Source organism: Mustelus asterias, chromosome 14, assembly GCF_964213995.1.
Source record: "Mustelus asterias chromosome 14, sMusAst1.hap1.1, whole genome shotgun sequence".
Lineage (NCBI taxonomy): Eukaryota > Metazoa > Chordata > Chondrichthyes > Carcharhiniformes > Triakidae > Mustelus > Mustelus asterias.
Window position 1 is genome coordinate 85813420 of NC_135814.1, and position 13292 is coordinate 85826711.

The window sequence follows — 13292 nt, forward strand, 5'->3', positions numbered from 1 at the left end:
TTGAGAGGTTGATGATACTGTTGGAACATAATGACAGCCTAATCCCAAGTATTTCATTGCACCCTGGGAAGAATAGTTTTCTGCAAGGCATACCATTGACATAGATCAGAAGATATAAAAATTATTAATGCAGAAACATATTTAGAATCTGTATGTAAATTAAGTGGTTTGTATTCAAATCTGCTAAGACTTCATGAGTGCACATAGAGAGGCTGCTCTGGAACAGTTTATAAAATATTCATGGGATTGTAATCTGTTGTACTTGGATGTGTATTAAGCCTGGATATTTTGTTTATGTTGTAGCTGAACGAATGTTTCACAGCATGACTACTCTTTGTGACAGTCAGTGCATAATCTTTGGTGGCCGCACATCTCCACTGAAGCCACTGACAAGTCTTGTTTGTTTGAACTGTGACATGAGTGATGGTGCCATCTCCAGCATCAACTTGTCAGTAAAGGAGATCGAATGCAGTGGCAATGCACCATCACCACGCTGGCGACACACAGCAACAGAAGTGATTTACAAAGGTAGACCAGAAAAACATGATGTTATATAAAAGTTTCCATTGAGACAAAATTGTGTTAAAGGATTTAATGTCATTTCTGGCTTCATATTTCCAATTTCTAGCTCAATAAATCCCAACTGACCAATGGGAAAGCACAAATAGAAATAAATTGCTGGCTTCGACTGGAAATTTAATTGCAACTTCATATTTTGTCATTTGGCATGTATCTGTATGGGCATAATCTTGAGGTTGAAATTCATCTTGCTGCAAGTCTAATGGGAGTTACAGAGCTGCAAAAGTAGACTCTCAGAAACACTGCAGCATTAAAACAAAATCCGTTTTCAATTTTCTCAGGCTATGAACTGATGTGGATATTTGCAATTCAATCCCATGTTGTTCTCTAATTGGAAAAAAATAATAATTTCAGTCAATTGTTGTTGTCTATTCTGTTAATGGTTGTATTTCTGTTCCACAAGTTATCCTAAACCCTCTCCCTCCGCCCCGGTCCAAAATAAGGACCAAAACATTCTCTTCCACAACTCACCATTAATTAACCAAGTCACCTCCAGTTGAGATAATTTAGTTCATGTCATTTGGGGTTGAGATTCAGTCTGCTGAGGGTGATTAGTTCACTACTGGTAGTACCAGATGCCCTCTAGATTCTGCATTTATCTCTCATTTCTGATGGCATTTTGGAAAGAATGTAACAGGAACCAGGTGCAAACATGCCATGTTTTATGACTAATTGGAGATCATTATTTACTTTAAGGTCAGAGGTACCTGTTTGTCTGTGGTGGTCGCTCTCCCAAAGAATTGGCACTAAATGACTGGCATTTCCTTAGCCTGGAAGACTACAACTGGGCAGATGTAAGTGATTATTGTTTACAACATCCTTGGCATGCTGTACCTATCCAGGTGTTTCACTAGTCCCTCTTTCAGGAGGGAATTTCCATCTATTTCAGATATTTTTTCTGGTGTTCTCTTAAATGATGGTGGTCTGTGCATCAACTACTCCCTGTGATAAAGCATTCCATCCTCTAGTCCTCCGTGTAAATAAATCTCTCCTAATTTGTCGGTCTGATATTGATTTCAAAACGGATGGCGGTCATCACTGACTCCTCAACCAGATAAAGGCTTTTCCCTATTCATTCTAGCAAAGCGCTTTGGAATTTTAAAAACCTTTCTTAAGGCTCCTCTCCACCTTCTGTGCTCCAGTGGGAATTATCCCAGCATCTCAATATATGAATTAGGAGCAGGAGTGGGCCGCTCTGCCCCTCGAATCTGCTCTGCCATTCAACAAGTTCATGGCTGACCTGATTGTGACTTCAACTGCACATTCCCACCTAACCCGATAAGCTTTCATCCTCTTGCTTATTAAGAATCTATCGCCTTCTGCCTTAAAAATATTCAAATGCTGTTTCCGCTGCCTTTTGAAGAAAGACTCTCAACTTTCAGAGAGAATTTCTCCTCATCTCTGTCTTAAACCAAGAGGAATACAGAAGATTCAGATGGAATGGTGAAAAAGCACATGAGAGAAACGAAGAAGGATAATGAGAAGCCAATATAAAGGGGAATCCCAAAGTCTTCTAAAGGCATATAAATAGCAAACGGATGGTAAAAGGAGTAGAGCTGATTAGGGATCTAAAATGGAATTTACACATGGATGCTGGGGGCAAGGCTGAGGTATTAATGAATACTTTGCATCGGTCTTTTACCAAGGAGGTAGATACTACCCAGGACATGGTGACAGCCGAGGGAACTCTGTCCCTAGAAGGGTTCAGAATTGATGAGAAAATGTTGAATAGGCCTTCTGTACTGAAAGTTGACAAGGCACTGGGACTGGATGAAATGTATTCAAGGATATTGAAGGAAGCAAAAATAGAAATTGCGGAGCTGCTGGGCATAATCTTCCCTAGACTCAGGGGAGATGCCAGTGGACTGGAGAACTGCAAAGGTTCCACCCTTGTTCAAAAAATGTTCTAAGGATAACCCCAGCAATTACAGGCCAGTCAGTTTAACCTCAGTGGTGGGCAAACTTCTAGAAATAATAATTCAGGATAGAATTAGTAGTCACATGGAAAAATGGGTTGGTTAGGAAAAGCTAGCATGGATTTCTAAATGGGAAATGATGTTTAATTAACTTGCTGGAATTTTTTGAAGAGGTACTGGAAAGGGTCGATGAGGGTAATGCTATTGATGATGTGTACATGGAGTTTCAAAAGATATTTGATACAGTGCCACAAAGCATGTGAGAAAAGCTATAGATCATGGAATAAGAGGCACAGTAGGAACATGGATACAAAATTGGCTGCATAATAGGAAGCAGAGAGTAGTGGCCAATGGATATTTTTCAGACTGGAGGATGGTTTGTAGTGATGTTCCGGAGGAGTCAGTATTAGGATCCTTGCTTCTCTGAATATATATTAATGATCTAGATCTTGGTGTGCAGAGATAATTTCAAAGTTTGCGGCTGACACAAAACTTGGAAGTATTGGAAACTGAAGAGAACAGTGTAGAACTTCAAAAGGACATAGACAAGTTAGTGGAGTGGGCAGATATGTGGCAGATGAAGCTCAATGCGGAGACGTATAAGATGATGCATTCCGGTAGGAAGAACATGGAGAGACAATATAAAATAAAGGGTCAAATTCTTAAAGAGATGCAGGAGCAGAGAGACCTGGGTGTATATGTGCATAAATCATTGAAGGTGGCAAGACAGGTGGAGAGCAGTTAATTAAAGCATTTGGTATTCTGGGCTTTATTAATAGGGCATAGAGTACAAGAGCAAGGAGGTTATACTGATTTAATACAAGACACTAGTTAGACCTCAGTTGCAATATTGTGCACAGTTCTGGGCAGTTCACACCATAGGAAGGAGGTGAAGGCATTGGAGAGAGTGCAGAAGGAGTTTACAACAATGGTTCCAATGATGAGAAGCTTTGGTTATGAGGATAGATTGGATGGGTTGGGACTGTTGACCTTGGAGAGAAGGCTAAGAAGAGATTTAATAGAGATGTTCAAAATTATGAGGGGGCTGGACAGAGTAGATGGAGAGAAACCATTCCCACTCGTAAAAGGATCAAGAAGGAGAGGGCACAGATTTAAAGTGATTTGCAAAGAAGCAAATGTAATGTGAGAAAAATCTTTTTCACGCAGCAAATGGTTCGGGTCTGGAATGCACTGCCTGGAAGTGTGGTGGAGGCAGGTTCAATCAAGGGATTCAAGAGAGCATTAGATGATTACTTGAATAGAAACAGTGTGCAGGGATACAGAGGAAAGGCAGGGGAATGGCACGAAGTCATGATACTCATTTGGAGAGCGAATGCAGACACGATGGGCTAAATGACCTCCTGCACTCTAATAATTCTATGAGTAAATAGGTGACCTGTTATTTTTAAACCGGAGTTTCCCAAAACAGGAAACATCCTTTCCACTTCCACCCTGTAATGACCCCTCGGGGTCTTATATGTTTCAATCGAGTTGCCTGTTACTGTTCCAAACTCCAGCAGACATCAGTCTAGCCTGTTCAACTTTCCTCATAAGGCAACCTGCCCATTCCAGGTATTAGTCTAGTAAACCTTCTTCGAACTGCTTCCAATACATTTACAGCCTTCCATAAATAAGGAGACCAATACTGTAACAAGGAGATCAATATTATACACAGCACTGCAGATGTGGTTTTAACAATGCTCAATATAACTAAAGCATAAACTCCCTATCTTTGTATTCAATTTCCTTTCCAATAAACACCATTCTATTAATTTTCCTAATTATTTCCTGTGTCCACATGCTAAACGTTTGTGATTCACTCCCTCTACAGATCCCTCTACATCTCAGAGCTCTGCAATCACCATTTAGAAAATATGCTGCTTTTTTATTCCTCCTGCCAAAATGGACAATTTCACGTTTTCCCACATTTAACTCCATTTGCCAGATCTTTGCCTATTCGCTTAACCTACCTAACCTCTCTATGTCCCCTTGTAGCCTCCTGTCCTCTTCACAAGTTACTTTCCTACCTATCTGTGTGTCAGCAGCAAATTTAGCAACTATTCCTTTGGTCCCTTCATCCAAGTCATTTATATAAATTGTAAACAGTTGAGTCCCAAGCGCTGATCCTTGTGACACGTCATTCGTTACATCTTGACAACCAGAAAATTACCCATTTGTGCCTTTCTGTTTCCTTTTAGCTAACCATTCTTCTATCCACTGTGAACTTTTACTTTTTTGCAATAACCTTTGAGTGTGGCACCTTATCAAATGTCTTCTGGAAATCTAAGTATTGGTCATTCACCCCTTATCCACCTCATGTTACTTCAAAGAACTCCAATAAGTTTATTAAACATGATTTCCCTTTTGCAAAACCATGTTGACTCTGCCTGATTGCCTTGAGTTTTTCTTAGTGCCCTGCTGTATCATCTTTAATAATGGCTTCTATCATTTCCCCTGTGACAGATGATAAGCTAACAGGTCTGTAGTTTCCTGTTTTCTGTCTCCTTTTTTGAATAAAGGAATTTACATTCACTATTTTCCAATTTAATGGAACCTTCCCGAATCTAGGGAATTTTGGTAAGTTAAAGCTAATGCATCAATTATCTCATTAGCCACTTCTTTTAAGACATTCAAGTCCCTTCTTATGACTGTAGTTTCACATCCTCGTAGTCATCCTGGTAAATCTTAAGCTTTTATGTTCTCTATGACTTTAATGTCAGTAAGGATATAACCGCACCAAAAAAAAGAGAAAATAAACACATCAGACTAAGGATGAGAGGCAGTGGATGCTTCAAAAGTTCTATATGTAAATACTGGAAGTCCTATGAATAAATTGTGAAATTTTTGAGATCTTTGCTGGAGAGGGAGATTGAATTCATGATCATCACAGAACCTGGTTCAACAGTGGGTTGCATATATTTATGGGAATACAGATTACTTTGCAGTGACAGGGAAAAACAGTGGAATGTGCAGCCTTTTATGTGAAGGAGAACTTGATTGTAGCAGGGATGGGTTTATCTATTCTGAGGACAGAGAAGGTGGAAACCCCATGGATACGGATGAGTTGCATGAGTGCAATAAATTTGTCATGTGCAAGACACAATGATAGATGCTTATGTGGAACCTACATGATCAAAGTGATGTTTAAAGCTTATTTATTAGTGACCACACTCCGGCACCTGTTTGGGTACACTGAGGGAGAATTCAGCATGGCCAATGCACCTAACCTGCACGTCTTTTGGATTGTGGGAGGAAACCAGAGCACTCAGTAGAAACCCACACCGACATGGAGAGAACGTGCAGATTCTGCACAGACAGTGACCCAAGCCGGGATTTGAACCTGGGTCCCTGGTGCTGTGAGGCAGCAGTGCTAACCACTGTGCTACCATGGGGTCAGAGTCTGAGAACAGGTGATAGAGAATAAGCTTATGATGGTATATTGAGAGTACACTCAGAACAGGTAACTTTAGAAAGGCACATTTTAAGTTGCTGAGAGATGAGCTAAAGGACCTGGATTGGCAAGCACTATTAGAGGGATCAGAGTGCAAGAAAAATAGACCAGATTTAGAATTAAAAATTTCAAAATGCTACATTCAACATGACCCCGAGTTTCTTAGGAGAAAACAGACAACTTACTTTTATAGGACCTAACCTTTCACCAGGACTGGTAAAAATGTTACAAACAGTATTTAAGAAAAAACAGATCCTTTTCCTTTTGCACTTAAATAAGACATTAAAAAAGGTAGCAAAGATGAAGAAACTCCTCAAGAAACCTAAAGCAGTCGGTGAGGTTAGTATTGTAGGAAACATTTTTTTAAAATCAAGCATTTCTATGAATAGATTTGTGTAAAGTAGGTAAAACAGAAATGTACAGTCCATTGACGAATCCCAAAGGTGACGACATGTCAAGTGACACATTCTTCGGTGTTCATGGAGGAGTCTGTGGGCTGGTTTTTCAGCACAGAAATCGAATTTGAGGTTGAGTGGAGGAAATAGTAGTAAATGAATCTGTACTGAACTAGCCATTTAAATACTGTGGCTACAAGAGGCAGTCAAAGGCTAGGAATCCTGTAGAGAGTAACTCACCTCCTGACTCTCCAAAGTCTACAAGGCATAAGTGTGATGGAATACTCTTCACTTATCTGGATCAATGCAGCTCCAGCAACACTCAAGAAGCTTGACACTGTCCAGCAGCCCGCTTGATTGGCACCTCATCCACTGACATTCACTCCCTCCACCATCAACGAACAGTGGGAGCAGTGTGCACCATCTACAAGATGCACTGCAGCAACCTACCAAACCTCATTGGGCAGCACCTTCTGTGCTGATAGTGCAATTGACAAAGATATATATGTATTTTTAATGTTTATGGGGAATCTTTAAAATTTAGCTTCATGCTAAAGGCAATCAGTATGTCTGGAGGGAATGCAACTCAGATGCTGGGAGAGCAGGATAGTCACTCATTTCAACTTTGCAAGTGGTTATGTTAGGAGAGTTAATATATTTTTGTTTAGTTAAGTTCCCTGGGATTTCTTAGAGTGATTGACAGGATCATGTGATGATGTGGTTTGTGTGCAGTCCTGAGTCTCTAACAGAAAAAAAAGCTTTTGGCACAAAGCAGTTTAGTTTGCAACTGAAGCCTGGTTGAAGTTAGAAGGATTTTGCAGGCTTCTGGAATTCTCTCTGAGAGCTTCAAGACTGTTTACTCTCATTATAGCAAGTACATTTATGGTTGCTAGCTGTATTTAAAGTGGCATTTAAGTCTGTAAGAGGAATGTTGCTTATTTGGAACTGAAAAGGTGATAAGTTAGAAATTAAAGGTGTTTTCTTTTCATTTTTCATATTGTTCAACTGTTACAGTTAAGCTGCTTTATTTGTTCGAGTTATAATTAAACTGTGTTACTAAATACAGTTTGTTTTGTTATAAAAGATCCCTACTTTATCAGTGGAATCATTCCTGGAAGGAAGTATCCTTTCCTCACATTTATGCCAAAATAGAAAACTTTTGGGGTCCAGTCTGGCATCCTAATGTAATTTGGGGTTCTGGTCCAGGACACCAACACTTCCAAACCCATGACAACTACTATCTTAAAGGGCAAGGACAGCAGACACATGGGAACACCACCACCTGGAAGTTCTCCTCCAATTCACTCACCATCCTGACTTGGAATGATATTGCCATTCCTTCACTATTGCTGGGTCAAAATCCTGGAACTCCTTCCCCAACAGCAATGTGAGTATATGTACGTCACATGGACTCCAGCGGTTCAAGAAGGCAGCACCACGCGGCACGGTGGTCAGAATTGCTGCCTCGGAGTGTCAGGGTTTGATTCTGGCCTTGGGTGACTGTGTGGAGTTGTTCTCCCTGTGTCTGCATGGGTTTCCTCCGAGTACTCAGGTTTCCTCTCACAGTGTAAAGATGTATAGGTTAGTGGATTTGCCACGGTAAATACGTGGGGTTACAGGGACAGGGCAAAGTATGGACCTGGGTAAGATGTTCCTTTGGAGAGTCGGTGCAGACTCAATAGGTCAAATGGCCTCTTTCTGCACTGTAGGGATTCTATAGTTCTATGGTTCTTGAGGGCAATTAGAGATGGGCAATATATGCCGGCCTAACCTGCAACACTTACATCCCGTTATAAAAAATACAAATGGGAAATGAGGCAGTTAATTGTGCTGGGGGAAGTCAAAGTGAAGCAGGCACTGTGTCCTTCCTGATGGGCTTTATACAAAAGTACAGTGGAACCCTGATTTTACGTGCCCCAATTTAGCTCGAAATTGGATATGACGCGATCGTGCGACGGACCCTTTTTTTTGCTATTTCCGGTTTAGTGATTTAGCGCGACCCCGATAACATTCGCGATAACATTTTATGGACCCCAACCATCGCGTTAAAACGGGGCTGCACTGTACTTGTGAAATGGCCCAATAAATTAGTCACATGTCTGACAGTTTCTTTAGTGGATGATTAGAAATGGGAACTGGGTTCAAGGATTGGAAAGTAGTTAACATACAATGTTATTAAAATGGTGCATAACACAACATGCCAGTTAACCGAATATCTCTTGTGGGTAGAGTATACGGCATCCTGAAAGAGCAGGTAATGAAACACCCTGATAGGTTTTATGCTAAATGTTCCACAAGCATTCTCGTTTAGAATTTAAAAATTCACTGAGAAAAAGTTACTGTTTGAGATCCTAAAATCAGATTTACAACCCTGAACTTAATTGCACAATACATGTGTTTTTTTTTCCCTTTGCAGATTCCAGTTAATGGGCCCACTCCAGAAAGTCGTCATTCCCACAGTGCCTGTTCATGGAAAGGTGGTGTGCTGATTGCTGGAGGATTAGGAGCAACTCAGATCCCTTTGGCATCCATTTTCCATCTTAGGCCAACCTCAACTGGATTTACTTGGGACAGAATAGAAACAGTTTCTTCTTTCATTCCACGGTACACATATAAATCCCTTTAATAGCACAAACCAAAATTGATAGCTATTTTCCTCTCTTTTTGTTTTGCCTGTATCCAATGCTATCCTCCATTGATACAACCACGCATTATCACTGCAATTCTATGAGTCGTCTGTCAAGTGATATTCTTAGGCGACAAAGAAAGGTACAATGGTTTCTTTGTCTATTCACTGTCAAGGTTTTAATTTTTTGACAATTGGTTAGTCAAGAATAATGTAAAGATTACAATGCTGATCGTACTCTATTGGCTGTGTAGCACCTGGGGAGATTTCTGACATGTAAGTCCAGGTTTATTTCATTGCTTGTTACGTACATTCAAATTATGATTATTTTACATTTAATCTTAATATCTCTTTCAATTTTATTTAAGCTCATTTTTATGCTCATCAAAGTGAAGGATAAATAGTTGTCATTGTAGTCACCTGTTGTCAGAGTAAAATTGCCTCGACTGTGAAATTGTGAGAATTTTTACACTTTGAGGAGCAGTCATCATTATTCACAGCCATATCCGGTAAAAACTAAGCAGCTTGTATCATAAACCTTCCCAGTAAATAATGTACTGTAGCCTGGGAAACTGAAAAGATTGTGTGTACAGGAACCTTGGTTTTAACTCGATGCGTTTGGTGGGTGGGTAAGTTGGGCTACTTTAACTCCCAGACTTCTTTAATATGCCATCAATCCATATCCTGCATAGACAAATGGGGAGTTAGCCAAGAAGAAATTGCTGGACTCTGCATATCTAAAGAAGGACCCTGTCAGCTATGGACTGGTGGCAGGGTCCATAGCCTGAAGGTTAAAATGTATTCCAACGAATATTTGATCATTTGCAATTACTTTACAGATATGCACACACAGCCCATATTATTGACGATGAACTTATTTTACTGGGAGGAGTGGCAATCCATTCTGATTCAACTCCTGAATTAACTCTTATTGACCTTAAAACAGGACAAAGTTTTCACTACTGCATAGACACAGTAAGTATTAACTGTTCAAACAATATGAAAGCAAAAGACGTGTTGCATTTGGTTCTCAAATTGATTTCTTCAGCATTTTTCCTTATTTAAGCAAAGGAATGAAAGATAAGTAAATAACAAAAATTCAAACCTATTCATTTGTTAAAACATTTAATGAGATGATTTTATGTAGTTGCATGGTACAATAACGGGGTGCACTTAAAATTTCATAGTTGACTTATCCAATATGATTGAAAGCCCTAAAGTGAAAAGAAAGTATGGGTGTCTATATAGATGTGGGGGAGTGGGTCAGGAAATTTGGATGGGGGAGAGGCCAGGGGTTGAAAGCTGATGGGAGAGCACACGAAAGAAGTGGTAGGCTCAAACACTTGTGGGTGGGGGTAGGTAGATCTGAGTGTAAGACTGAAAAGAGCTGGATCAGCTCAGTCAGTTTGACAGACAAATCTTGACACTGGATTTTCTGTTCTAAATGGTGACCACAGATCTTTGAGTAATGTGGAGAGAAACTACATCAATTGCAAAACTTACATTATGAGATAGTGAGGTGCATTGTTAATTATTTACTCTTTACTTGCAGAATCTTGTGAAGTGGCCGCTAATGTTGCACAATCACAGTAGTGTGTTGTTGTTGAAGGAGCGCCAAGTGCTGATTATAGGAGGAGGAGGGAACTGCTTCTCATTTGGAACTCACCTCAATCATCAACCAGTTCTACTGAGGCTACCTGAGATCAGATGAAACTGTGCACTCAGGCTAAAAGCGCTCCATTGTGCAATCAGAAGCTCCGTTAGTGAAATATTACCTCTCTTGGAAACCTTTAAGGTCATGAACCCAGCAGCTGTTCTGTTGAATTTGTTGAAAACTTCATGCAAAATATTGTGAACTTCAGTGTCAATGATCTTGACAGACGTCATCAGCCAAATGTACATTGTTGCACTTTTAGCGTCGTTTTGACATGTTTTTCCATTTTCTGGGACCAATGAAAATTTTAATTATAAAACTTATTTTTGGATTAGCACAATGAAAATGAAATTTGGAGTTGAATTAGTATTAGGAAACAAATGTCCCTATCATTTCAAAATTGCCACCATAATCTGTGATCTGAACACTCGCCCTGTCTCCATAAGGATCATAAAAGAATAAATCAATCCATAATTGACTCAGTTTTCGGGTAGTTGAAAGATAACATTTGTCTGCCAACTTGAGTGGTAAAAAAGGCAGGAGGAGCAGATCCAGAAAGTGATTAGGAACGCAAGTGGGCGTTGTTGTTTATTGCAAGGGGAATGGAATACAAAAATAGGGATGTTTTACTACACTTGCACAGGGTATTGGTGAGACCACATCTGGAATATTGTGTACAGTCTTGGTCTCCTTATTTAAGAAAGGATATAATTGCATTCGAAGCAGTTCAGAGGAGGTTCACTTGACTGATATCTGGGATGGGAGAGAGGTTATCTTATGAAGAAAGATTGGACAGGCTTGGCCTGTATCCATTGGAGTTTAGAAGAATAAGAGGTGATCTTAATTAAAATGCAAGATCCTATGGGGACTTGACAGGATGGATGCTGATGTTTCCCCTTGTGGGGGAGGCTAGAACTAGGGAACACAGAAGGCGTTGCCAACTTAAGATGGAGATGAGGAGAATTTATTTCCTCATCTCCATCCTTGGAATTCTCTTGCCCAGACAACTGTGGAGGCAGGGTTGTTGAATATTTTTAAGGCAAAGTAGATAAACTCTTGACTAAACAGGGAGTCAAAGGATATTGGGGTGGGAGGGAATGCGGACATAGGGCCACAATCAGGTCAGCCATGATCTTATTAAATGGTGGAGCATGCTCACATGAGCTAGAATAGAAATAATTGTATTTGAAAATGATGCAAAAATTTTCTGCCAATTTTGCAGTTATTTCTGCATTCTAAGAAGAAATGCTCTTTAACAAAATGGAACCATTTGTTTGTGTGAAGATGAATGAATTCAATTCACACAGGAACATGCTCACAGACTGTGAGCCTAGATATTTAGTAAATGCAATTCCTTCTGCATCTCACTGCACAATTGGAGAATCAAGATAACTCCCTTCCACAGAATTGTTACAACGTACAAGGAGGCCATTCAGCCCATCATGTCTGCACCAGCTCTTTGAGTAAGCAATTTACCTTGTGCCATCCCCCTGCCTTCTCCCCATAATGCTGTTTTTCAAATAGCAGCCTAATTCCCTTTTGACTGCCTTGATTGAACTTGCGTCCACCACACACTCAGGTAGTGCATCTGAGACCTTAATCCCATGCTGCATGGAAAACTTTTAGAAGCTAAAGAAATCAGTGTTATCTCAGAAAATAGTTTACTCTTGGAGACCACACACCCATTCTTCCCAAAAGTGAAAATATATCTTTGGAAAACAATTACGTTGTATGCACTTTATCTTTCTATCCTATACCTTAAAGTAAGGTGGTTAGTTTGTCTACAAATACATTTAACTTGAAAAATATTTGTTTTATACTTTTCTATGCTGACGTGAAGTCTCAAGGCTTGGTCCCTGGCACGGGCACAGTGGTAGTTTGAGCTTGTGGATAAGTGTGAAAGAATGTAATAAATGATTATTGAATTATGATGCTCCTCAAGCCAAATGCCTATAACATTTATAAATAAAATTACTGATTCTGATTTCTGGAAAGTGCACCCTGTAAAATTGAATTATTTTCTTATGAAAATTAAGTTGTGCTCTACCATAACATTTCTACTCATAATTGTTGATTCGTAATTTATTTTAAAACATTGGCCAATTTGGAAATATCTAGGTGCAATATATATATTTAAGGCAGTCTCGCATCACAAGGTATTCAATTCATAATCTTGGCCATTTTCTTGGATATCTGACCAATAATTACATTTTCTGATTACTTATCATGCTAGTGAACTTACATTTTCAAAGAGTAATTCTGATAGTTATATTTCATAAGATTTACAGAATGCTCTTCCCTCCACCAAAAGAAACAGTTGACTTGAAAAGGCCTCTAAAAAACTGCATTGTAGCAGATGATCCTGTTTGCCAGACAGCTCGCTGGCATGTTAAACCAATAGAACCTTCTTCTTTAATAAAGTATGTTATCTTCAAAAGATCAGACCAGTCACAGTTACTGCAATGCATATTTGAATTTCTCTCATGGGTGTCAATGGAAATTAGAATCGCTACAGTGCAGGAGGAGGCCATTTAGCCCATCGAGCCTGCATCAACAGCAATCCAACCAAGAACCTATCCCCATCACCCTGTGTATTTACCTTGCTAATCCCCCTGACATTAAGGGACAATTTAGCATAGCCTAACAACCTAACCCACACATCTTTGGAGTG

The 13292-nt window shown here is 39.7% G+C and overlaps 1 protein-coding gene across 1 annotated transcript in view; it reads left to right on the plus strand.

Moving 5' to 3' along the window:
• Positions 1 to 12618, plus strand: part of lcmt2 (leucine carboxyl methyltransferase 2) — a 38974-nt gene extending 26356 nt beyond the window's left edge. Inside the window, exons 10-14 of the mRNA XM_078229248.1 lie at positions 304 to 528; positions 1276 to 1373; positions 8758 to 8945; positions 9807 to 9942; positions 10520 to 12618. Coding sequence (XP_078085374.1) covers positions 304 to 528; positions 1276 to 1373; positions 8758 to 8945; positions 9807 to 9942; positions 10520 to 10678 — 806 coding nt within the window. The 3' untranslated portion in view covers positions 10679 to 12618. The remainder of the gene's footprint in view (positions 1 to 303; positions 529 to 1275; positions 1374 to 8757; positions 8946 to 9806; positions 9943 to 10519) is intronic.
• Positions 12619 to 13292: the final 674 nt, after the last annotated feature.